General features: G+C 42.5%; 1 protein-coding gene across 13 annotated transcripts in view; it reads right to left on the bottom strand.

Annotated features, from left to right (window-relative positions):
* Positions 1-25,000, bottom strand: part of FOXP1 (forkhead box P1) — a 389,122-nt gene that overhangs the window by 39,279 nt on the left and 324,843 nt on the right. For all 13 annotated transcript variants that reach the window (XM_063347894.1, XM_063347895.1, XM_063347902.1 and 10 more), the window contains 2 exons: positions 20,024-20,228; positions 4,166-4,270 (listed from right to left, as the gene is read on the bottom strand). In XM_063347894.1, coding sequence (XP_063203964.1) covers positions 4,166-4,270; positions 20,024-20,228 — 310 coding nt within the window. The remainder of the gene's footprint in view (positions 1-4,165; positions 4,271-20,023; positions 20,229-25,000) is intronic.

Genomic DNA, 25,000 nt, shown 5'->3' with positions numbered 1-25,000 from the left:
GGGGGAGAGGAGGGCAGCGGGGCTCCTTTGGGAAGAGGGATGCTCTCCGGGTCCCCGCCGGCATCCCGGGAGCACTAGAGGGCACTGTGGGATTTGGGCCGCCCCGCACCGGTCCCCAACGCCCCGGCCACGGCCGGGAGGTTCATCCGGAGGTTGGTTGTAAATGAAACGGGAACGTCCACATTCGAACGGTTATTCCAAATACGTGGCAGGGCTCGGAAAATTCAATGTTGGCTTGTATTCCCCGAGCGCCGGGGAGGGACCCCCCCGGAGCGGGATGGGTGTCGTGGCTGCCAGCGCATCCCCACGCCGGCGGCTGCATCCTCGCCAGCGACGCTTTAGAGCCGGGGAGTTTTAACCGGGGCCGCCAGAAATTAAAAAAACTAAAAAAAGACATCTACAGACTAGCCTTTCCTCTGCCCCTGCCACCTATTTGATTAAAAAGTCTCTGTTGTGCTAACTGCAGATGATTTCACTGCAGAACATTTTGACATGCAAATGATAGCAATTAATGCCTTTGAAACAATTTATGATTTCCGGCCTACTTCAACATGTATTAGCATATACCTGGTTTCTTTAATATACACTTTGTTTTTCCAAAACCACAAACATAGTTGCTGGAATTTCATGTGGAAGTGCTTAAGGGGTTGAAAGTTAACACCTTTGTGAGCCGAGCAGTCTCACAGTTGCTGCTAAACAAAAGCCTCTTTGTAGAAGCTTTCTCGAAATGTTTTCTTAACATGTTCCAAGTAGTTTTAGGCAGGCAACTAAAGTAAACAAGATGTTACCATGATAAAAACACTTGTGAAAACATTACAGAGTGCACTTAGTAGTTTCTTTCACATAAACTCCCCTTCGTTTCATCAAAGTTAAATGCACATGAAGCAGATTACTAGCATCACTGCAGTATAGGATTGCGAGATCTCTCCAAAGGTCTGTGTCCCTCTTTTAAAGGAGATATTTGATTTTAAAATGGTACCACCATGATTAAGCAGATCTAAACCACAATAATTTTTTTTTTTTTTTAAAGGGGGGGATAAAACCATACTCAATCTTCTCCTTCATTTTCTGCCCTGGATGCCTCAACACCTTGCTGAATAAACCACCCTCCCTCCAGCAGGGATTTCCTGAACAACTTGCTGTGTAAGAGGTATATATATTTCTATCTGCAACAGTCTCTAAACACATGCAAATGAAATCAAGGAGCTAGTCGATTCTGAAGGAAAGTCACTCTGTGCTACTAATTGCTCCTTTGGTTGCCGCCTGCGAGACGGGCCCTGGTTAAGACACGAGACACGTGTGGACCCTCCAGCCCTCACCTCGCGTCCCGCAGCTCAGCAGAAAGCCAGCGAGTCAGCGCGGTGCCACTGGACATGGTTTTGTTTTTGGGCTCGGGGAGTTTTCTGGAGCAGGCAGGGCGCTGCTGTTTCATCAGGCTGAGCAGCAGCCCCCGCTGCTATCAGGCAGCTCTAACTGATAGCGTGTCATGTGGTAACCAATGGCTGATGGATAAAAAAACAAACCCACAACAATGCTAAAACTGCAACTTATTTGAAAAAGAAATAGGGAAATAAATGTGTACAATAGCCCGTGTATCTGCTGGTTCTGATAAGCATCCTCCTGTTGGCTGTGAGTGAAAGACAACTAGGATCGTTATTTGTACAGTATTTATCTTTGAAATCAAGGGCCCTGTGGTGTACCTCACCTTGGGAACAAACACTACAGAACGATCACAGAAGAGTGTCAAATCTCTGGTTTTGATTTACCAACAGTTATGATATTTCTTCCTCAGGAGGAAAAGAAATGAACCATGTTTTAGACCTACGAGTCCTTTTTTTTCCCTTAACTGCAGAATCATTTTATTGGCATACAGGGCTTTCATTCCACATGTAACTTTCTCTTTGCCTTTTCTAACAGGCCTTTTTACCGAGGTAAGTGAAATTAAGCAATGCTCAATTGATACACAGGCTGTATTTCACTTGGTAAACAAGAGCTTTTCTCTTGAGGGGACTGTCGAAAGAGCTTCACGGATTATACAAGTACCAGAAAGAAACTTCAAGTATCTACCTGTTATCTTTTCATTGAGTAATGAATTCTGATAAATGACAATACAACTTAAGGACAGACGCTCCACAGGAGACTTGGAAGGCTACAGTATCATTTTATGAAGCAATGCTCACTTCCTAACAGTGTCGATAAGCTGCTCAGGGACATTCATTTCTGCATTCGTTCTGGGTTAAGTATCACTGCGAACAATAAGACTTTGTCTGGACACTGTAGAATTTGGATAATGAGAAAATTTACACAAGCCAATGGGTTTAAGAAAGTCACACAAAATATTTCTGTTGAACGGTTTAATGGGGGGGGGGGGGGGGTGAGATTGACAATAAATGAGTGATAAAAGAACCAGAATTGTTGGAGCTGTGAGTAGATGGAGCCACTTCGGGTCCAGCCTGGGCTGTAATGGTTTTATCCCTTCCTATTGATTGCCCTGAGTATCTCCTCCAGGTGAACTGGTGGACTTGGTCTTCTAACTGAGACATCTCCAAAATATCATACAAAAATCAACCCTGCCTCTACCTACGTCATGTGACTCAAGGGCCGTATTTTCTACCCGTGGTCACATCAAGCAGTCCACTACTCGGTAAGACACCTTCCTGAAACCAACAGGGCTCATCTGCAAGAGGGGACTAGCACATGAAGCAAAGGTGGCATAATCTGACCTTATGTGACTAACACACATTATTCTGATATCTCAGGCTACCACAGCACCCTTCCCTTGCATTAAGTGCAATAAAAATTAGAATTGTTTTAAAGGTCTAAATGCTATAGTATGGCATATGAATATGAATGAGCTGGCAAGTATGGTGAGATTAGCATTTATTTCACTTAAGTGAACAACAGAATGAATTAAAAGAAACGAGGCCACCCTTCATGGAAATTTATGACTAGCACCTTCTTATTTTGTAATCCTCTTGTAATGAGAACCTTCTCATTACTCTACCATCCTTACTTGTAACGTATGTTTACACTGGCCCAGTGCGGCTCCTACTGAATATAGGAGGGGTTTGCCAGTGGAAGCAGAATTGGCCCCCTCTGTTCTGAGAGCAAAAATCTATCTGTATCATCTAACGTCATCCACCAAACATCCTCTGCTTGCTCTCACCCTTCCCTCCCTCTCATAAAAATCCAGGGAACTGCCCCAGAAAGAATAGAAACCGCTGAATGTTTTGGGACTAATTCTACTTACATCCACCCTGAAGTACCCCTTGTATTTATGTGAACTAACTTCATGAGATCAGCACTGTAAATGGGGGCAGAATTTGTCCCTTTGTGTAATCACACTCTAATCATCGCTTGGGCGGCTGGTCTTCTGTGACCTTACCACCGAGCAGCCATAGTACTTGAGAAAAGACGAGTGCTCAAGAACCCGGATGCCCCCAAACCACGTGTGTACCTGGTCTTCCACCCAGACAGAAAACTCTTTTGTGATGGGAACACTTTTTGCTCCAGCTTGGAGGGGGAAGGCTGATGGCTTAGCTGTGGAGCAGCCATGTGTAAGTTATTAGAGCCCTGCCGGTCCTTCCCTGCATCGGGATGCACGCATTACCACATACTAGTCCATAATGCACTGTTTATGCAACGCGGAAAACTGTGTTCTTTGGCAGCAAGGAAAGGTCTGCAGCAAACTGCAGGGGCCCAATTAATATAATTATAGTTTATTTTTAGTAGTGTAGACTTTGTTCATTAGTTACTTATTTGACATAAATTAAATTTCACGTGATGTTCTGCAATTCTCTGTTCAATTACGGAGTTAATTTAAGACTAAATTTCTAAATTAAAGTGAAATCAAGGTTAAATGAAGATTGTATTGTTTACAATATCAATACTGCAACTTAAAAATTATTTAAATAAATAATAATAAAAAAAAGGCTGCGGAACTGCAAACACTCTATTTTATAGTAACACACTGAGCAAGACCCATGGGGCTAATTTACTATCCCCTGTTAAAACGTTCTTGAGCCTGATCCAAAAGCCACTGAAGTGAAAGGGAGCTCTCTGTTGACTTCAATGGGCTTTGCATCAGGCCCACGGTGAGTGACAGCACACAAAATTTCAGGGCATGCTTTCTGTACGATGCGAGTGCCAAAAAAACCATCCTTACTTCAGGAACGACTGGAAGTCTTCACATACTGCTTCGCAGCCCGGCCATTTGCATACGCCGTGTCCGTAGAGTGGGTGGTTGTGTGAGTGCTCCTCGTGGGATAAACTGGAGGAGAGAGAGAGAAAAGAGAAAAAAAAAGTGGCGTAACTGAAGGTACCGCGCCAATTAATCTTCACAAAGACTCTTAAGAGCAGCAAACAACAGAGGCTGAAACATCTCACGGTACCCACCTGACTCTGCCCATGGTTTTTTCAAAACAGAATTAAATACCATTTGCAGTGCGAAACATGTGTCATTCTTACTTAGCTATCCTCCTACATTTCATTCATTAATTAAAAGCTTTGTAAAGAATTTAAATTAACATGGACGGGGGAGAAATCATTTGACAGACCTGCTTAATATCCTGCTTGATATTTTGCTAAGAAATTTATGAACATTGCATATTTACAATTCAACTTCATCAGGAAGAAAAGTCATCTCCATACAGCAGTGTATTCTTGTAACACAATACAACCGGACTCGAGGCTTTCCTCATCGCTAGAGAGAGAGGAAAAGCACCGAGTTTGCAGCCTTGGCTTTCCCACCATGTTATTTATTTACTGGGTTGAGGATTTTTGGGGTTTTTTTTTTGTTGGGTTTTCTTTTTTTAACTCTTACAGGCTGCGTCTATGCACAAGTACAGAACCACAGAATCACAGCCCCTTATGTCCCAGTAAAGAAGATTCAAAGATGTATTTTCGAATGCAAAATTCATCATAAAAAAAGGAACCATGTAATCAAAGGATTCCTCAGTATGAGGGGTTAGTGGGGGCTATTAACCTTGCTCAAATTTGGCAGGAATGTCACAGAGCTTCCTAACTCCTGAAACCAGGGTTAGAGAAAAAAATTCATATGAGCATGAAGGGGTTAATCCTTCAGCGGGATTCCAATCAATACGTAATGATTTGGCTGCACTGATCCAAGTCATGAGACGCTTTGATCCGGGCCATGTGGTGCTCAGGGAAATGTATCTGTTGCACTAACTGATGAACCATATTCTAAAATATCTTCTTTATTCAACTTCTGCATGGAAACTTCTTACGCAAAGGAATTATTTTTGCAACAATTTCCATAACCTTAGATGACTTTAAAAATAAAATGTCAAAATAATATTGAAATCTCTATTTTATGCTCACACACATATCTATTTTTCATAGCAAATCTTTTTGGTACGGTATGCCTGTGCTGTATTATGGACTTCAAACATACACAAAGGATATGAACACATACCAGCATCTAGGTGTGGCTTTTATGACTTATTTTATCCTGGCTTACAGGTAACGTTATGGATAAACGCCTACTTTCTGCCATTTTACTTCTATACACATGTGGAAATGCTGTTTATTCTTGTTCTGTAATATTATCTGCCCACATACTATAACAAAATTGTGTTCTTGTATTATTTCTCATGCGTTGGATAGGCAAGATCACCGTAGAACATGCCCCTGAGAGGTTATCCCAAATGCAAAGAGAAATTCTTGCACAGATTCTGCCACTTTTGACTTCAGGCCCAAGGAGAATCTGAAGATAATTGAAGGCGGGTTTTTAAAAATTATTTTAAATTTTTTTAAAAACTTAAAAAAAAGGTACAGATCTGACTGGAAAAGGTATTAGTCGTTAGTTGTACATGAATCTAATTCATTATTTCATTGAAATCTTATTTTTGGCTGTTTACAAATAGTTCTTCAAACATAAATATATATATATATATATGTGTGCAAGGTAATTTCCCAAAAAAACTCACTGTAGGTGAAGAGACTTACAGAGGCCTTTTCTATAAGGGAATATTACACTGCTTTAACATAATCAGGTTTTTTTGAAACGGGTAAGCAGGGAGAAGCTCTCTCGGTTAAGTTTTTAAAAGAACAAAGGGACCCACGCACTCCTTGCAAGGAAATTAGAAAAATGCTACAGCACAGGTTTCCTCAGCTGAGAAAGAGGGCGGCTGGCTGCAGGAACACCGTCCACCCAAGCCAGGCAGGCATCTGGCCCTCCATCAGTGCCACAGAAAAGAATAATTCAGAAAAGAATGGGTTTTATCATCTGCTTCCATACCCGAATACAGCAAAGGGTGAGAAAGTAGGCTTTCATGTTAACACTCCGTTAAAGTCCATGAAGAGTACGTACGAGAGTTACGGTTTCAGTATGTTTGATAGAACCTCCTAAAACTTCAATGTCTTAATTTACACAGTGCGCGTTACCCGTACACCAGGACGACTGCAGAAACGCCGTGTGACGCCAAGTAAGGAGTCAGTCCCCTGTGGGTTTTAAGCACTGTAAATCTCATTATAATATCAACAGGAGTCACATGGCTTAAACCCCCAGCAGGGTTTTTTAAAGTTTCTCTGCAAGAGCCTAAAGGCCATGGCCAAGTCAACGGAAAGAGCCCTACCGAGATTTGTATTTATTTTTTAAATCCAAGTGCAAATCTCTTTTCTTTCCAGGGAACTTGCACAAGACAAGACAAACTATGTAGGACATGATACCCTGGTATTTTGTCCAAAGAAAATGACGGGATGACCAAGAGGGTATCAAACTGTAAACGATGCTCGGGATGTCAAAGTCTAGCGCTGTCAAGCACCAGAAAGATTGGTGTTGACTGTAAATGGGAACTTAAAAGGTCATTTTGCTAACACGACACTAAGCGTAACATACTTAACACCTACGTATAGCTTCCACTGCCATTCGACAAAGTGGAGCAACTACTTCGACTTACCAAAAATAGACACTTCAAAATGAAAAAAGAACCCTTGGTATTACTGAAAGGCAAATACTGGCACCCTCTGTAGGCAGCGTGCCGCGCCGAAGGCAGCTTCTCCCATCCCACCCGGGGAGTTTCAGCGGTGCCTTTCGGTGACCTTTATGTGTCAGTATCAGGTTACTGCTATTTTATCCATCCCACTTTTGAAGATATTACAGATTGCCACTTGTTCCCTGATAGAGCCTTAAGAAGCACCTCAAAACAAAACAAAGAGCGGGTTCATAGAGAAGCGGATGTAACACACAAAGGATACAGCCAGTGGAAATGAATGGACAACTCTGTTTAACTGATCTAAGTACTCACTTTGTTTGAGCAAATAGAGGTGGAAAATGAAGATTTTAATCCAATACATAAACAAACAGCTTTGTGGGCACAACGCAAACCTATAATCTGAAATTGTTCAATGATATTTTTGTCTGCACGCAAGCACAGTTTCTGTAATCTGGAGGCATCCTTGGTCTCGCTGCCGCTGACAGACTTTCAGAAGATCCGAGCATTGGCAAGCAGAAGCAAGTTTTAGGTCTGTTTGATTTCTAATGACACATTAGAGTAGGTGTTTGTTTCTGTCACCCTCTCCTTCCCAGGAACGCAGATTTGTGGCTGGGTACTGCTGATGCAACACTAGTTAGTGGAAGCAATTTTACAACAAAACATAATTTTCAAAGAAGTGAAGGAATAAGGTGATGTAAAAGTCAAGATTATGTGGGGTTTTTTCTCCTCGTAAGGTATTTGCGTACAAAATACTGAACACAATAGAATTATTTCCAAATAATGCAATAGTGCGGCATTATTACATCGAAGTACAGCAAATAACCCTCTGGCAAGTGAAACGTCTTGCGTAAGTCAGCTTATTCATGACATACGACAGAGTAATGAAATCCATGTGGGAAGCTGAGAACTGCAAAAGTGTCCACTTATTTTCTGCTGCCTCCAGCCCGGTTTCCAGTAAGGAGGGGAGGGGAGAAGGGCCAGGGGCTTCCATGGCTCCTCTGGATAGAGGAGAGGCGTTTCTACCTTCATCGCTTCAGCCTACGTCGCTTCATAACCCCAAGGATCTCCAGAGGGTCTGGAAGCAAATTCCCCACCTACTCTGACAGGGACGGCTGCTGAAGCTGGTACTTGCACAGCCCCACTGACTGAGGCCACTTCGGCCATTCAGCTTTTGGAATACATCAGCTGTGCTGCAGCATCACTGAAGAATCGCACTCTGGGACACAAAAGCACATGGGAGATAGAAAAACCACAGACAGCTAAGCCCCCGCAGAGAGTAAAAATGACAGTATACCCCAAAGAGAGAGGGGAACACACTGGGTATTGGGGAAAGTAGTGACCAAAGCACCAGCATGAAAGCCACCTATGCTGTATGGTTTAATTCAACCTTCCTTACTGCGTGAAACTGGGTACCATGCTCGTAGACACTGGCAAAAAAGTCACAGGTGGGTATAAAAAGCAGCTAAGCAGAAGCCTCAGTAACAGTACTCCTGCCACACAGTGGACCATATTTTAAATATTCAAGATGCTGACATTCTGCATATTCCACTCTCTCTCCCCCACATCTGCTTGGGCCAACAATCTTTGCCAAAATACTGGGGGAAGTCAGTGATGTAGAAAAGCATCCTTGATTTTTTCTATTTCAGTTATGAAGCATCTGCGCACGTTCTAACAGTGCGGAGAACATGCCTGAGCCACCTGCACGCTGAAAAATCAATACCACATCTCCTGCTTTCCTCTTGGAAGGGTTTTGAGCAGAGCACCCACAGAAATTGCAGAATTGCCTTTTTTTTTTTTTTTTAAATAATTTTATTTTATTTCTCAGGGGCAATGGGAAATGACCTCATCTTTGCCAGCTGCGATGAAACCGATGTCGGTGTATGGCCCAGGCAGCAGCACAGGGCTCAGTCTCACACCACATTCACTCTCGGTCTGATGTGGATGGCACAGTCAGTCGTCGAGGCAAAATGCCACGATTTTGGTCCTTTACAGCAGGAGGAGAGACACAACTGCAAACCAATACGGATCCCCCATGTTTGTGACTACCCAGTGAGCTCTAAAGCTCATCAAAAGGCACTGACAGAATAAAGTTGGTGAAAATGTCACAATTCTCTGAGTCAGAAACGCTTGCTGCATTTGATTTAAAATCAAAACGGAAGCAGTAATGATTAAATCCTTGTACCAACCATACTCAAATGAAAGTTCCTGCCTTCATGACAAAATCATTGGAACGGATGTGTTTTGCAGTGAAGTTGCACTGGTGCAAACCCCTCTGAACTCTTACAATGGTGGCTTAGCACCCCTTTCCTCTCTAAACTGTGAATTTAAAAAACCCCAATAATTGCAAATAATAATAATTTTTAAAAAAATAAATCAAGGAAAGTATTAAGTCATATATTTAAATGGACTATTTCTAGATATTCATGCTTCTGTCGAAGTGTCAGTAACTGCCCAAGAAAGCAGGTATTTGATCTGAACAGAAGTGTCTTAGCAGGGTAAATGCCTCTCACTGCTGGAAAAAGCTTAGCAAAGGGTCATGGACCTCTGGGAGAGGTGGCATTTGATGTGCGTGGCCAGTGGCAGCTCTTCCTAGAACTGGCTCGCAAATTTTTGGGTGCTTTTTAAAACTGCATTTCTCCCCTTCCTCATTACTTTAGTCCAGGTCCACATCCAGGACTAGAAGCAGCCCATGCTTTACGTCAAGCCCTATTGGAAGCAGCAGGAGTGGTGTATTACATTTTAAATGACTCCACCAATTTAAGACAAATCAGGTTAAAACTGCAGCCTACAGGCTGAAATCCTGCCTTCTAATCAGTGTGCACTAACTTGTATACTCACATAGAAAAAAAAATACAGAGCCGTAGCGCTGCTGTTGCAACCCAAGGCCAGCAATGCACCCCAAATCTCTGCCCCGCATCCTTACGTGTCTTGTGGCACTATTATTCTCCCAATGCCTGTTGCAAGGTGAGCGCTGGCGTGCGTGCAGCAAGACAAGACTTCTCCTCTACCCTCGTCCCCACTAGCAAAGAGCGTAACCAGACTAGATAATGATACGCATCGTCTTCTGGTTTTGATCTATGCACTGATGGCTTGGATTATTAATCACCATTATGACCCTCCAGCACTCTACGAGTACTACGTACCTCTCCCAGTGGCACCAGCCCCGGGCAGAACTGCCACAAGGCCCGCACCTGCCCTACATCCTTTCCTTGAAGGAAATGAACGTATTTCTAGACTATTTAAAAGAAATTCCCATTGCAAAATACCCAGTATTGAATCCATCACTTATCTCAGGTGGAAGTTCCATGCCTGCACTTGAATTAATGAGTTTCTCTACTATTTAAAACTCTTTTTTTTTTTAATTTTTTTTTTTTTATTTCAACCTTGCGCCTCGGTACTGTAGTGAAAAGTACATCAAATATACCCAGACGCACACGATTTGAAACGCTGGATTTTAAATTCCAGCACTGCTAACTAATGAGAACAATTTTTCCCCTCTTCTTCTTTGTAGCATCACTTCATGTACTTACATACCATAATCACATCCTCCTAGAGCCTCTATTTTTCCAGGGTGTAGATCTTTAATTCCCTTTAATCTGTCTTCATAGCCTATTCCCTCCAACTCCTTTATCATCCTAGCTGCTCTCCTCTATATTTGCTCCAGCTCCTCTTTATCCTTTCTGCAAGAGACTGGCCAATTGTACAGCACACTCTCAATGTGGTTTAACTGGTTCTGCATAAAGTAGAACAGGAAAAAAAGAAGGACTCGGATGCAACACGCGTGTTTACGCCTCCCGTGACTGCATTTACCTTTTTAACTAAGACATGGCACAGAGTGTCCCACCTTAATTTCTCAACCCCGATTATGCCTCAGCCATTTGCCACACAACCGATGCTGAGCAGCTGACGTGTCACGTCAAACCCGCAGTTTGGAATTTTTATTTCCTAGCTGGGCTACTTTCTACTTATCCATGCTAAATCTCATTTTATTCTTCTCTGAACAGCCTCCTAATTTATTTAAATGAAAACGGATTGATTCAGTATCTTAGTTTAATTAGGGAAAAAATGTGATCCTACCGCTTTCTTGGGTTTGGGGGGGTGTTTCTGTGGTGGTTTGGGGTGGATTTTTTTTTTTTTTAAAACTGACTTTCCGCACAACAATCTCACCCCTCTTCCCCACCCAATACGTATGGCAGAGGGAGGTGGCAACGGCAAGGCTTTGGCCCTGATTCAGCAACGCTTTTAAGAACACGCGCAAATTCAAAAACACGCAATTAGACCTTGGACTTCACCGAGACTGAGGTGTAAAATTACAAATGTACATACATACTTTGTAAAAAGATCCTGTTTGCCAACCTTATTTTACTGTCATTTATATTCTGTTGTTACATTTAAATTTATAGTAAAAGAAAACACTGAGAAACAAAATCTATTCTTGTTTAACAAATTATATTCTGTTACGTTTAGAGTTGAGGCAAGTCTTTCACCCTTATATAAACCAGCAATACGTCAACAAATGTGATTAACATGGATTATTCACGTCAGTATTTTTCACCCCCGTCCCACAGGCCCGACCAAACCCGCGCAGGTGGTGACCGTCGCATCGCATCCAGCCCGACGGCTCGCTGGGAGAGCCTTCACCCACAGCGAGGGAAGCGCCCTTTGGGAAAATGTTTATAAAAAAAATAATTAAGATAAATAATGGCTCCGAGGGAGAAACACAGTTAGGGCATTGAATTCTCTCTGCCACATGCTTTCCCTCCGAAGAATGCTCTTTAAAAAAGCAGTAAAATCGAGAGGACACAAGCCTACTTCCCCAGGGAAGCGTGCTGAATCATACAGGTAGTGTAAATATCATATGCTGCTGCAGGTGCTAGGCGGTCTATTTGTTTGTGTTTACTAAAAGGCATAACAAATAGTCACACTAAAACAGAACAACATTTGGCATTGGGATGAGAGATACCAGAGCAGCCATAAATCACGTTCACTTGTTTAGATTCGAACCGCTGTGCAATGCTAACACTGCAGCCCCCCTTTTTGAAGGAGTCCCTTTGCTGTGATTTGTCCCTTTCGGGGACAGCCACCAGCCCCTGGCTGGGCAGCACCACAATGCATGGTACCGAGGGGCTCAGCATCCTTCCCAAGTAGGGCACACCCAAGAAAAAAACACGCAACATTGCAAAAGGAAAAAAAAAAAAAAAAAAAGGGAAAAAAAAAAAAGAAGTAAGAAACAGACTTATGTGACATATAAGGCCAGCTAACATCGTTTACAGCTTTGCAACTTCTGAGTTAATTCACAGTATAAACAAGGAGGAAAATGTTTCTTCCGAGCAAGGCTTCCTGTAAACTGTTCATTAGAGCGGCACTGGGCGCAGGGCTGCTGCACCTGCTGATTAACCAGGCGCTCCAAGAATAAACAAAAACTCAAGCCTGCAAGATTGTTCTGGAATTTGCTCAGAGCTGATTTTTTTTTTTTCCTCTCTCCTTCCCCCACGTTATAAATTGGATTCTACAATAAAACAAACAGCACAACATAGGTTGCCGAGAGTTAAAAATCTACTTTTTACACTACATTGACCACAGCACCCACAGGCACAGCTACAATGTCTTTCTATGAATGGGACAGATTGCCATATGGATGCAGACACCGAACAAGCTGTACAACTCCTGGCGACAAGTGCCTAGGGGACTGTCCTATATTAGCACCACCTGTGCTGTGGAAATTGCGCTCTGTGTATGAAATGGTATTTAAGGGCCCATCACGATGTTATTTTTGAGTACACAGAAAAAAGGAAAATTACAGTTAAAAAGAATTCGCTGGCTAGCGGATCTGTTGCTCAGTTCCCGAGACCGTTTCCCAAAGGAACAGTTATCTTCTTTATTCACGCAGCCCAAAATGACAAGTTGCAACACATATTAGCAGTTTCCCTGCCTGGGCTTATACCATCGTTTTAATGAGAAGAATACACTTTATAATATACGTATGTCTTTCCTGATCACACAGAAGAAATTACAGCCCTCCCACGTTAAAAAACACCGGCTATACGGAAAAACACCCCGTGGCATTACACAAACGTCGCTCCGGCAGCAGGAAATGCAATATAAATTTTCCTTGGGCTCCTTCAACGTGCAGCAGGTAGAGCCACAAATCCCGATTACCAAATTTCAACGCGCATCTCACTGCTTTGAAAATATAACCCCATCTGACGGACAAAAATAGAGCTCCAGATTAGCACAAGATGTCGAGGGAGGGGGGAGAAGGGGAAAAATACAGAGCAGTACAGAGCTGCTCTGCGAAAAGAGGTTTCCCCCTCTCCAAACTGCAAGAAAAAAAAAAAAAAGGATGCCAAGAAAAAGAAAAGTAAAATAAATTGAATTAAAGAAAAACAGTTGTAAAGTGAACATTACAACCTGGGAAAAATGATGTCATTTTATTGAGAAACTCATTTTTTTTCCATTAAACCATAGTGAAACGGATAAAGTTTATACAGCTTAATGGTGGAGTTTTACTTTAAATGCTACTCAATATCTTAGCAGTACGATATAACATGATATAACAGCTGTCATACTAACTGCTCGATTTTTATTGAGCAGCAGAGAAAAACAGTCACACAAAAATCACCTAACTTCTCTACTTTTATGGCATTTTCAAGGGTTTCTTTTCCACTCTCAGGCTGTGATACGTATGATAAAAATATAACACTGCTCTTCATTAGCTCCCCGCTCGGCTCTTTAGGACAATCAGATCTCCCGAGCAAACGCTGAGGAAGAACAACTTGTGCACAGGAGGAAATAAAAAGAAACAGGAATCCACGGTGCAGTAAAACAAAAACAGGTCCCTTTTTAAGACTACTACATAAACACCTCTAATAAAAGAAGAGGACAAATTTTCATTGGACTTTAGGTATTTAGACAGGAATGTTTTAGTAAAAGTTTAACTGCAAAGTGCATGCAATTAACAGAAAGCCATCAGCTATTTCTCCGGTATGTAAAAATAGCATTAAGCTGTATTAAATGCACGTGTAAGTATCTCAGTTGCAAGAAAAGGGAGGAGATATGCAAAGCACTCAGATATCAAACAATGATCTGTTGGCCAGATGGAGGAATAAAACAATACATATGCTAAAATTTGGAAAAGTTCTGTTAAGCGTCTGCCAAGGCTCACCCAATCTATTTTAAGTGCTTTTTGATACATTAGCTTAGTGTTTGGAGTTGTACAACTGATGGTTATTACACGGGACCAGAAAGCAGGGAAGCGTTGGCGTGCAGGAGCTCCCCGACGCCGGGGCAGCCTCCCGAGGATGGTGAAGTGTCAAAGACAGCACCCTTGCTCACCCAAGGGCCACACCAAGCAATCACAGGCCGGTTAACTTTGCATCTTTTGTAGGGGGAAAAAAAAAAACCCACAAACTAGGCATAATTTTCCAGGGTTTGAGGAAACAATCCTTTGAAAAGCATCATTTGACGGAGGCACTCCCAGGCAGACTGAGGACCAAGCGATGGTGTACAGCTGACTTAGCAGGTTTCTCAAAAACCTGAGTGCCACAGCAGACAGTCGGTGCGGGCAAGGCAAAGGACACTACACACCCCAATTTGAAAAGCAGAAACAATAAAAAGTGCCTGATAAGGCTTAAAACCGAAGATCAGCAACTCCAGGTCTGAGTCACAGATGATACTTTTTCAAAGCTGATCAGAGAGAGAAGTGACTCAGACGGGGAGAGCACACAGTGACTGGTGGTGAGCAATTTGGCGGGGGAGCGAGCGCCAAGGCATCAGGTAACGAGATGCTTTGGGTTCTACCTGCACATACTCCACTGATGGTGAAGTACAACGAGCTAAAAATCAACAGCACGAGGCAACTGAGAGGCGCCGACACGGATGAGCAGATTTGATGCTGGCACCAGTGCAGAACGAATGCCAGGGACTACGCAGAGAGACAGGCCAAGGGAGGATCAGGCCCTGGGAGCATATGGACTGCGGGCTGAACTGTTCCATCCAGAGCATTAATAATGGACCGAAATCTGTAATTCTTAATTGTGCTGAATCCTAATGCCCCCATCTAAGGGCCTTGGGATTTTGATGGAGGATCAGCTGGCATGGAGATAACAACAGTAAAACACAATGCATTAAGCCTAACCAGCAGATCAATGGTCTGCCATGCCGTTCCTCTCGCTTCCCTTCAGAGCCTTCTCCAGACTTCTTCCTCCTGTGATGCTGGCAAGAAAAAGTCATTTAAAAATCCCCTTGTTTATCCCATCTATTTTTCCTATGAGATGGCTGCTTGCTTATGTGGAAGGACAAGACTCAAATGTAGTCGGAAGGGGTACGAAGACAAAAAGAGACAAATGTGGGATCATCAGTGGATGGAGAAAGGTCTCTTGGATATGCAGTCTTTACCTCCAACTCTTCACCTTATTCCTTACAAACAGATCCGTTTCCCAAACTACCAGGTCTGCACCTTCATTAACTCGCTTATTAACGACAGCCTCCACCATCCTGTCACTGCTGCAGTCCATGCAGAGGGTGCCAGGGGACGGGACCAGCACTCGGGCGCCCACACCACCCCCAGACCTCCTGGGTCAAGCCCAAGCTGGAGCAACCTCTGCTCACCGCAAAGCGCTAAGGAATTCTGCGCCAGTCTGCTTTTCCAAACCTACCCACATCGGGAACATCCCCAAGCACGGGGCTCTCAGGACGCCTGCTGCTCGTCAGCTTATGAAGTTAGTCACCTAAAGCGACCGGGCATCCACCCGCTTTGTTTTGCTGTTTTTCTGAAGAAAATAACCAAGCTTTCCCCAAATAAGATGCAATGAAACGAGATGGAAAGCGGGTACTTTCCTTGAAATTTCTAAGCACAGCAGATGTACTTAACTGGCTCCCGTTATTTATATATTTACTTGTGTAGAGAAAACGCTTGTTACTGAAGAAGCCCAAATGCTGATAAGATGATGAGAGGTTTGCATGCTGGTTGATGGTCTCACTTTCGCTTATCCTGAGTGAATACAAGTATCTATAACTAAATATTTCCCTTAGGGTACTGATGACTGAGGTATGTTTATTGCATTGAGTGAATTTATATATATAATCAGCACAATAAACATTATTAAATTGTCTGAGTAAAATCAAAGCATGAAACACACAGTCAGTGCTGAATTCTAATGATGCTGAATGCCCATGATTGCATGGGGAAAGGATCTTAACAAGCCTTGATTTGAGCTTTGGCATCCGCCTCACAAATCACACGAAATGTTCTCTCTTTAATAGTGCTGAATATTGATAAATGTCTCTGCACGGCACAACAGGGAAGTTGGTCTCTATTGGCAATCTTTACCAAAGTGTGTTTTTTCCTTCTCTACACTCAAGGGTTTACCCTGAATGATTTAATTATAATTTTCCTTGTGTAAGACAAATTAAAGAGGAGAGTAGGAGTGTCATGCCAAAGCAGATTATTTATCTCCTTAACAGATTGCTGTGCACCAAACCCCAGAGCTGCTGCTGCTGCTACTTACAGAAACTGGGCGAAATGTGGGACAAAAGCATAGATGTAATATACATTTAAAGCCCAAATGAATGAAAGCATTAACCCGTTATTTATAGCTAGAATTGTTTCATTCCTGTGAAAGCCATAGACACAGAGCAGGCAGAACCCAAGAGCAGCACCACGATGCTCCCTGGCCCCTGCCCAGGAACGGAGGACGCCTCCTGCTTTTGAATGTATTTTTTTGCTTTTCAAACATCCCAGGGTGACTCTGGCCACCCGCCTGCTGTTTGGTTTTTTTGCCATAAAGGAGAACTTTTGCTGTCACTCAGCTCCAAGCGTAGCAGCCCCACGCAGCCACAGCATGGCCAGTGTCACCGGTGCCACCAGAGCCGCGTCCCCGCAGTCCGCGCAGGACTAAAGCTTCGCTGTGCACAACCCTGAGCCTGGGCTGGCAGCACGGCGACGTGTGGGCATGCCAAGCCGCCAATGACTATTTCTCCTGCTATTTTAAACCCCTTGTTTATAACCAAAATGTGTTTTTACCCAAGATGCTGCTGCTCACCCAATGACTTTTACGCAGGTGCCTCTGCTGCCGCTGCGGTCAGCCGAGTGCCTCCTGTCTCTCGAGCAGCCTCCCAACCTCTCCTATCGGATCAGGAACCCCGTAAAACACAGCCTGAACTGTCCCAGTGACATGTGCCAGAGATGACAGTGATGATAGTAACTCCCACATAACTAACTTGCCTCCCGCAGCCCACTCCTTCTCAAAAGCCCAAGAGGAAGGGGGGAGAAAAACAGCTTTACAGCACACCCTAAAAGTTAATGTTACCTGTATATGATTATTTATTGCTGCTGGGCAATCGTTATGATGTGGCTGTGCTTAACTGTTAGGACACTTACAGCTTTTACTATGTGCTTTTTATTGTTGTTTAAATCTAAATAAATAGCTCTTGGTTGTATCAGACCAAAGCTTTCAGGCAGTTGCACGGTAGGTGTAGGAACGAGAGAGGGGAAGCCGCAACCCAAAATCCTGCCCTGGCCAGCCCAAGTTGAGGAATTGTGTGATGAGAGGCAGAGGGCTAACATCTCCCGTGTGAGCCCCTCCAACAGCCCCATCTGACCCGTGCTTGGGCTCGGGACAACCGCCACAGGTCCCCTTCTATTCCCAAGCCCAGCTGTCGTGCTGAACCAGCTGGGTACAAGAACATGCACAGATTTGTCTCCAAGTCAAGCCAAGTCATACTCCCACCAGACTCCTGATTATTTCTAATCTTAACCTTTGCAAACATAAAATGACCAAACTCCTGCTCGTGTCCGCGCTCTCTCTTTTGTAAGTACGCTGTGGGCTTTCAAATACACATCTGACGGCGAAACTCAGCCACTCTTTTCTCACTGCGTGCTCACCACCCCGAACTCCCTGCCTGTAGATAAATGCCCTCTCAGAAAGGAAGCCAGTACAACACACATCAACAAGAGGAGTTTCTGTGTCATCTGAAATCCAGGCAGGCACCACAGTGCCTGATGAGACTGCAACAAAACCCTTAAGTGCATCGGTAGGCATTCTTCTGCGAGTAGTCTCCTGCTCTACTTATGGATAAAGATGTAATTCAATCACTGCAGTAAATGGATGGCGTAAACCTTCCATGTACCAAATAGAGGCAAGATAAAGCAAAGTCCGTAGCGCTCTCATTTGTATTCCTAAATATCCCTATCTTTGTATTTTGATATTGTAGAAAACTCAATAGATAGGTAAGGAAAGTATTCTGGCAAGCTTTAACAACACAGCTATCAATTCAACCACTAAGGATTTTAACTTTTCTAACCTATACAGTCTCAAACAATACTTATGGCACGTTTATGCCTTCCTAATTAATTTATTTGTAACTTTACTAATAAAAACATATGTATCGCCTTGTTTCTAGATCCCAGTTGCCTCCAGGCCACAATTACAGGACTCAGACACGTGGATTTCAAGTTCTGCTTGGCAGCAAACACAGAAAAAATTCTTATTTCAGAACAGATTCCTATATATTTCCACTGGATTTCAAACTTAACAGCAATGGCATACTGTTTCCTCCGTTAGATTGCCATTAGCAGACAGCACATGCCTCTGTTCAGTGAAAGAAGATCCATTTCACTGCATGGGTTTTTGGTTTATATACTCAGTAAGAAAAACACAGATAAAAAATTTATTGAAAAGTCATAAACCCATCTCGTTCAGCTCTATATGCAGCAAAAAGGGAATTTAATTGTTTAATAAACATCAAATTGTTTTTAGTATCCCATGTAAGTCTTCATGAAATCCATGTCCTTGACACTTACATGCATTATAAATGTATACACTGATGTTCCCCCCCATGTCCTTGCAACGGATATAAATTGATGCCTTACACAGAGCAGTTCTTTCAACAGTGGCGTCCTCTCCTTTAAAATCTACCTATTCCAAACAATTTTCTTAATATTAGAAAGATATAAGAGGTATTTATATAGCTTCCCTCTCAATCTACTTTCGGACCACCAGAAATATAAACTCCATGGCTTAAAAATTCCATTATCCTCTTTCTAATGAATGAAAGGAGGATGGAAAGACAAAGCCATCAGTTTCCATAAAATCCAGCTTTCACTAGTGTCTGCTCTAACATTTCTAGATAGGCAAAGGGACCCTCCTGAATGCAAAGAAGCACTGCCCTCCCCACTGCGCCCACGCTGGTCGCGCACTCCCAGAGACCCTTCTCCTCCTCCTCCTCCCCCTCCTCCACAGCCGGCAGCAACGCCAAGGCTGCAGCAGGCGCTGGCACCCACGGCCTGAGCTCCTGGGACCGTCTAGCTCACCGTAAGCAAAAGTTATGTTGTTAGGCACGCCTCAGTGAAATCTGGGGGTGTAAAGAAACAAACCTGCAATAAAGCATCCTTCGGAATAAAGCAGAGCCTGTGCCGAGAAGCACATCAACAGACAACCCCTGATTTAAGCCATTTCTTTTAACAACGCAAGCCGAGCAAGTACAAATTAACTCACACTTTTAAAAGCCAAACACCACCAGTTAGCTAATTTTATCAGCACTTTAAAAAATCCACTTTGTTTTAGAGAAACCTGGAGAACTCGAGCCTACCCTGTCTTATGAAAGCAGATAAATACAGAGTAAAAAAAGGCAAACTATTAGATGAGATGGGGCACTGAAATTTGGCAGAAAAACGGGTGGTAAAACAGCCTGTACTGACCAACGGATTTTTTTCCTCACCTCCAGCCTCCAAACCCAAAGAACATCGAGAGAAACACCACCTGGGATGCAAAACTCAAAGAAACCAGCTCACACTCTTCACACTTCCCCCAATATGCTTATCCAATGCACTTCTAATTAGCTAATTGTGCCCACATTGATCCAATTAACAAGCCATAAAGATCTGAACAAAAGGAGCATATTCTGCCCAGTGGAGACTCTATTCAACCACGCCAAAATCAGACAAGAGCAAGATGTGGAGGACAAAACCGAGGCCAAGGCGGTTGGCCACTGCTCCCGACCGTTTTGCCATCATTTCGGCACGCCGCTGGGAGACGCTCATGGGTGGAAACCCCACCGGCACCTACCTCTCCCGTTTAGGAGTGTGGACCGATAGCTGTCCGTTAGTTGAGGCGTGTGGGTTGATGATTAAGGAGGTCTTAGACGGCGCGGAGGAGGAGACGCAGGTGGTGGACAGGTCCAGGCTGCTGTGGTTGTTGCTGGCTGCCTCCTCCGCTGTGTGCGAGCTTGTCACTTCCTTCCAGAGCTGCTGCAGTTCTGTTGGAATCATGCCTGAAACAAACAAATTGGATAATTAAATCAATTAACAGCTAATTCGGCCGTCTTCAAACAGTAATTAAATCAAAGAGTCAGTAAACAAAGCCTAGTGTTAGTTTTGTGTGTGTGTGTGTATGTGTGTGTGTGTTTTTGCGCATGTATTTTTTTTTTTTAATAACTAAAGGCTAATACTGAACACTGCACATCTCTGCTAAATTTTCTGGTGTGACACCTGCAATACCTACGCCATGCAAAATGCGGGGCGTGGGGCAGGGGGGTCCACACAACACGTCACCCACCCCAAACTCCACGTTCATTATTATTATTATTATATTTTTTGTAATTAAAATTACAGAGGGCCCATTTCCAGAGTAGCTACTCAGGCAGAAATCACCCCGAGCTCACAGCATGACTGCAAGCAAAGGTGGCCAAAGGGCTACTCTGCAGTCAGCTTGAGAAATTGCATTTTTTTTTCTTTTTTTTTTTTAGAGGAAAGTGAATACTTTCTAACCTGTTTTTAAAAGAAAGGAAGGTCTTAGGAAAAAAACAACTCAGCTTTATTATTATGACAACACGAACCACAATATGACTAATTTTGTGCTTAAGTTTTAAATGATGACAAATAGCTTTGTTATTAAATACAGTTTTTATTAATCACTTTTAGACATAAATTATGAATTCATATTGTCTTCCTGAAATGCTTTTCAAATTTTAACAGTCAAATTGATTATACTATGATTATTTCATTAACACACCTATCTTTCTCATTAATTTTGGTTTCTCGAACTGCTCACTTAATTGATGGATGTGTCTACTGAAAAACTGTGTAACTTTCTATACAAGTAACACTATTATTACTGTCATTTCTTAGATCAATGCTAATGAGCCATTCAAAAGTAAAATGAAAACATAAAATAAGCTTCAAGAAATAATAATAATAAAAAATTAATTTTTTTTTAAATTGTGCCAAAATGGACAGCAGGCTTAGGACAGAGCATTCGATAAATAAGGCAAGAGAAAACTTTGCAAACTCCAGTGGGCCAAAGCGAAGGCTGCAAGGGGACCCGTGAGCGTCAGCGTGACACGGGCTCACGCTGAGATCATGCTTTTGGATAAAGCTTATGTTTGTGACATGATCAAACAAGTCAAGTTTCTCCCAGTGAAGACTGCTTCAGTGCTCGCTTGCAGAAGGCCATGGGAAAAAATCAGCAGTAGAGACGCATTGGTTAAATATTCGGGGGGGGGGAATAAAATAAAAGCCAGTGTCTGTGTGTTTTTAAAGAGGTTTCTCATCACTGCGCTCCCAGATCATCATTTGGATGATGGTTCATTGTTTCAGCGTATTGGAGCACTGGAGCTATCCTAAGGAAACCTGCCATTTTCTGAGTGCAGAGCAGCAGCTCACACAGGCACGTATCTCACCCAACCTAAGGTACTGGAATAAAAATAATAAAAAAAAAAGAGGCAGTATGCATTATATTCATTTGAAACACATAATAAAAAATGCCAAGGTCTAAATTTAATTTATTTTTGTCATTTAGAATACAATGGATAGATAATCATCTCAACGTGATCAGCCAAACATCTTTACTTTGCTAAACTGTTAAAGATTTTAATTATGCTAGCTTTGGAGAGCACTGGTCTAATGAGGCGATAGACTCCAGAGAATCTAAGTGGTTAAGAACTGTGAAATGAGTCTGATAGGATTTTTTTATATTCACCGTGGATCGTTTGCATATCAAAGAGGAGTAAATTATTGCACGACAGACCAATAACCTTCCCCGCCTTTCCAAGAGTAGCATTAACAAAAACAGTTGGTCTCCGGTAACGGTTCACTACAAAAAAACGCTAAAATCCTTAAGTATCTGCAATTAATATATATTATGAAAAAGGCTTCAATTTATACATTAAGTGATCAGATATTCTTAGGACACATCCGTTTCTCTAAAGCCACGTCATTTTCCTTTCATCAGACCCAAATGCCAATTATATTTTGATGGATTTTGTCCCAAATGAGCATTTAGTTATTAGACATATTCAATTATTACTTGTCCCCTGAAATTAAACCTCTGAGCAAATTAAACAAAGAAAAAGGTCAGTACACAAGCCTATGTCCTGTTTTCCTGTATCAGGGGCTATTATTTTCAAACACCTTGCGAAGTGACAGTGTGGGATGTATTTTTAGCTAACACGCTTGACAGGACTGTCTGCGCACTAACAATTACCTGTGAGCACGGCTGACCCTTACACCACTGTTTACTCAATTGAAACAATAGTGAATAGACTTGTCTGTTGATGATAACATATTGATATGAGACCATATGAGTCGACACCTATTTTTATTTTTCGGAATAAGCAAATAGGGAAAGAATAACTGGGCTTTTTTTTTCATTTTTTTTTTTTTTTTTTTTGCCACCACTCCCTTCTCTGGATTTCTGCAGGTTTTTAATTAAGAGACAAGCTGGCACCCACTCTCCTCTCCCTGTCCCCTCTCCCCTCTCCTCCCGGTCACTTCTGGATCTATTAATGCTCTATCCCAAGGAAAAGCTTGCAAGCGTTACAGCCTTTAAAATACACACACACACACAAGATATTTATACCTGGCTGTAGATCCTCTAAAAGTCAAGGGGTTTGGTCTAACTTCCTATCCAAGCGTAATTCCTACTAGCACTAACGACAGCTATACCGCATATTGAAAGAAAAATAAAAAACACCCAGTTGCGTGGAGAAAAAACACCAGGGATAATAAGGAGGATTTCAGGCTGGGCAACATTAAATTAAAGAGTTAACTGTGATGTCATACACGTCTGCACACAACCCATCGCTTAAAAATGACCACATCGCTGACATCACTTGATTAATAAATAAAATTTTTAAAAAACCCACCTTCCTCCTCCTTCCACAAATTTAGTTCTCTTTAGAATATTCTGGAGAGAATTTCTGAGTAGCCTGTCAAACTGGGCAAGCTGAAAGGTATGCTCATTACTCATCCGGCAAAATGGTTAAATAAAATAATAGAACAAATGGTAAAGCAAGTCAAATAGATCCACGAACACTTGCAATAAATTATGTAATTTACCATTTAACAGTTTCCTTTTAACAGCGAGAGCTAAATTTTAAGGTCGGATTCCCAGAACTGCGCTGCAATCACTTGAGATGGCTACTGCCGGAGCTGCGATTTCCTACGTACCAGTAACAGGATTTAGACCTGAAACTGCCAAATCTCCGGGAGCAATCAGGAACCCAGATGCCTCAGTCCCTATTATTTTCCCATACTGGTGATCTGAAGTGTGATCTGCAGTTTCATTTTGCACATACTAAAGATCTAGCTCTCGCAGCTCAGGAACACTGCTGAAATGGGGTTTATTTTTAAATTCCTACTATGTACAGATGTAGAATCTAGATTATAGATGTGTCTAAATACAAAGCAGAAAAGATTACACAAATATAACATTAAAGGATGTGCTATTTTGTGGAAGACAATAGGCAAGCACTAAAAAACTAAAATGAAACTAAAATACAGCTTTAAACAATGTATTAGTTTTAAAAACATAACAAAAAAAAATCACTTATGAAGTAGCATTCTCTCCTTAGAAACATTTATACTATTACAGATACTTAAGAATAAAAGCAAAATGCTTTTAACTGAATTCATAGCTACATTTACTAGAGGGATGATTTTTTTTTATATGCACATTTACAGTATTTGTCTCAGTCTTGCAAACTGTTCTGAAAACAAAAGGGCATGACGTATGTAATTTTTTTTTTAAATAAGAAGTGTCCATTACCAATTATTTTAAACTATAGCCCTGGCCCTTCATTGTATTTTTCAGGACAAACTAGTCCCCTTCATTATGAAAGAAAATGTAGGCACAGGTTTAAAAAATGTATGTTGTGGGACAGTTGACAGATTACTGCTCACGGAACTCAATTTCCCAACCCCAGGTATCACCGGCTCAAAGACAAACAGAGTTGCTCAACCTCTTTGTGTCCTTGTACCTCCATACCCAGGTGACCATGTTCAAGCAAGCAGAAAGTTGATTTAAACCTCATAATGACATCAGTTTTAAGCCATCGTCTCTCTGATAAAAAAAAAATATAAAATATCGTGCCGCATTGCAACCTGCTTGAATTCTCAAGTTACTCTTTCCTCCCGCCGCCGAGCCCCCGACTCCAGCCGCCCCCAGCGCTCGCAGCTCATTTCCCTGCAAGAACCAGCCCTTTCTGCTTATGTTCATGTCGTCTCCGACGTGCAAGTCGGCACCCCCCTTAGGTTTTAAATACGCTCCTTCGCGAGGACTAATAGTTACACCTACCCTGCTAACCATATCAATCAATGCCACGACTGCTGAATTACCTACTGGTGTCTCCGATGTGTTACCGCACAGATTACACTTCATGCATCACCACATTCATTTCTTTCACATTACACATGAGCGTGTCTTGTCACTGCCCAATTGCCCTCCTTTGGACAGCTTAACTGATGTACTATACAATGAACCTTACCGAGCAAACTTAATAGTATAGGAGCTGTGGGAAAAATTAGAAAGGTTGAGGCTTGAGTCCGGTGGGTGTGTGGGAACAGCCTGGGATGCTTCCAACAATAAATCTGAAGCGTAATTAACGCACGTTACACCGCTTTGCAAGTATAAAATGGCATTTCGGCTACATGCCCTTTTTCTGGGCTCGTTTCATGCCTTCTCCCCCATCACACCACGCATCAATGGTGCCTATACCAGCCGCCACCCCCCAGGCCTGATCCTGCACCTCCCAGCCAGGCACCACCT

The sequence above is a fragment of the Chroicocephalus ridibundus genome, chromosome 10 (assembly GCF_963924245.1).
Source record: "Chroicocephalus ridibundus chromosome 10, bChrRid1.1, whole genome shotgun sequence".
Lineage (NCBI taxonomy): Eukaryota > Metazoa > Chordata > Aves > Charadriiformes > Laridae > Chroicocephalus > Chroicocephalus ridibundus.
This window is presented reverse-complemented; position numbering and strand designations above follow the sequence as displayed.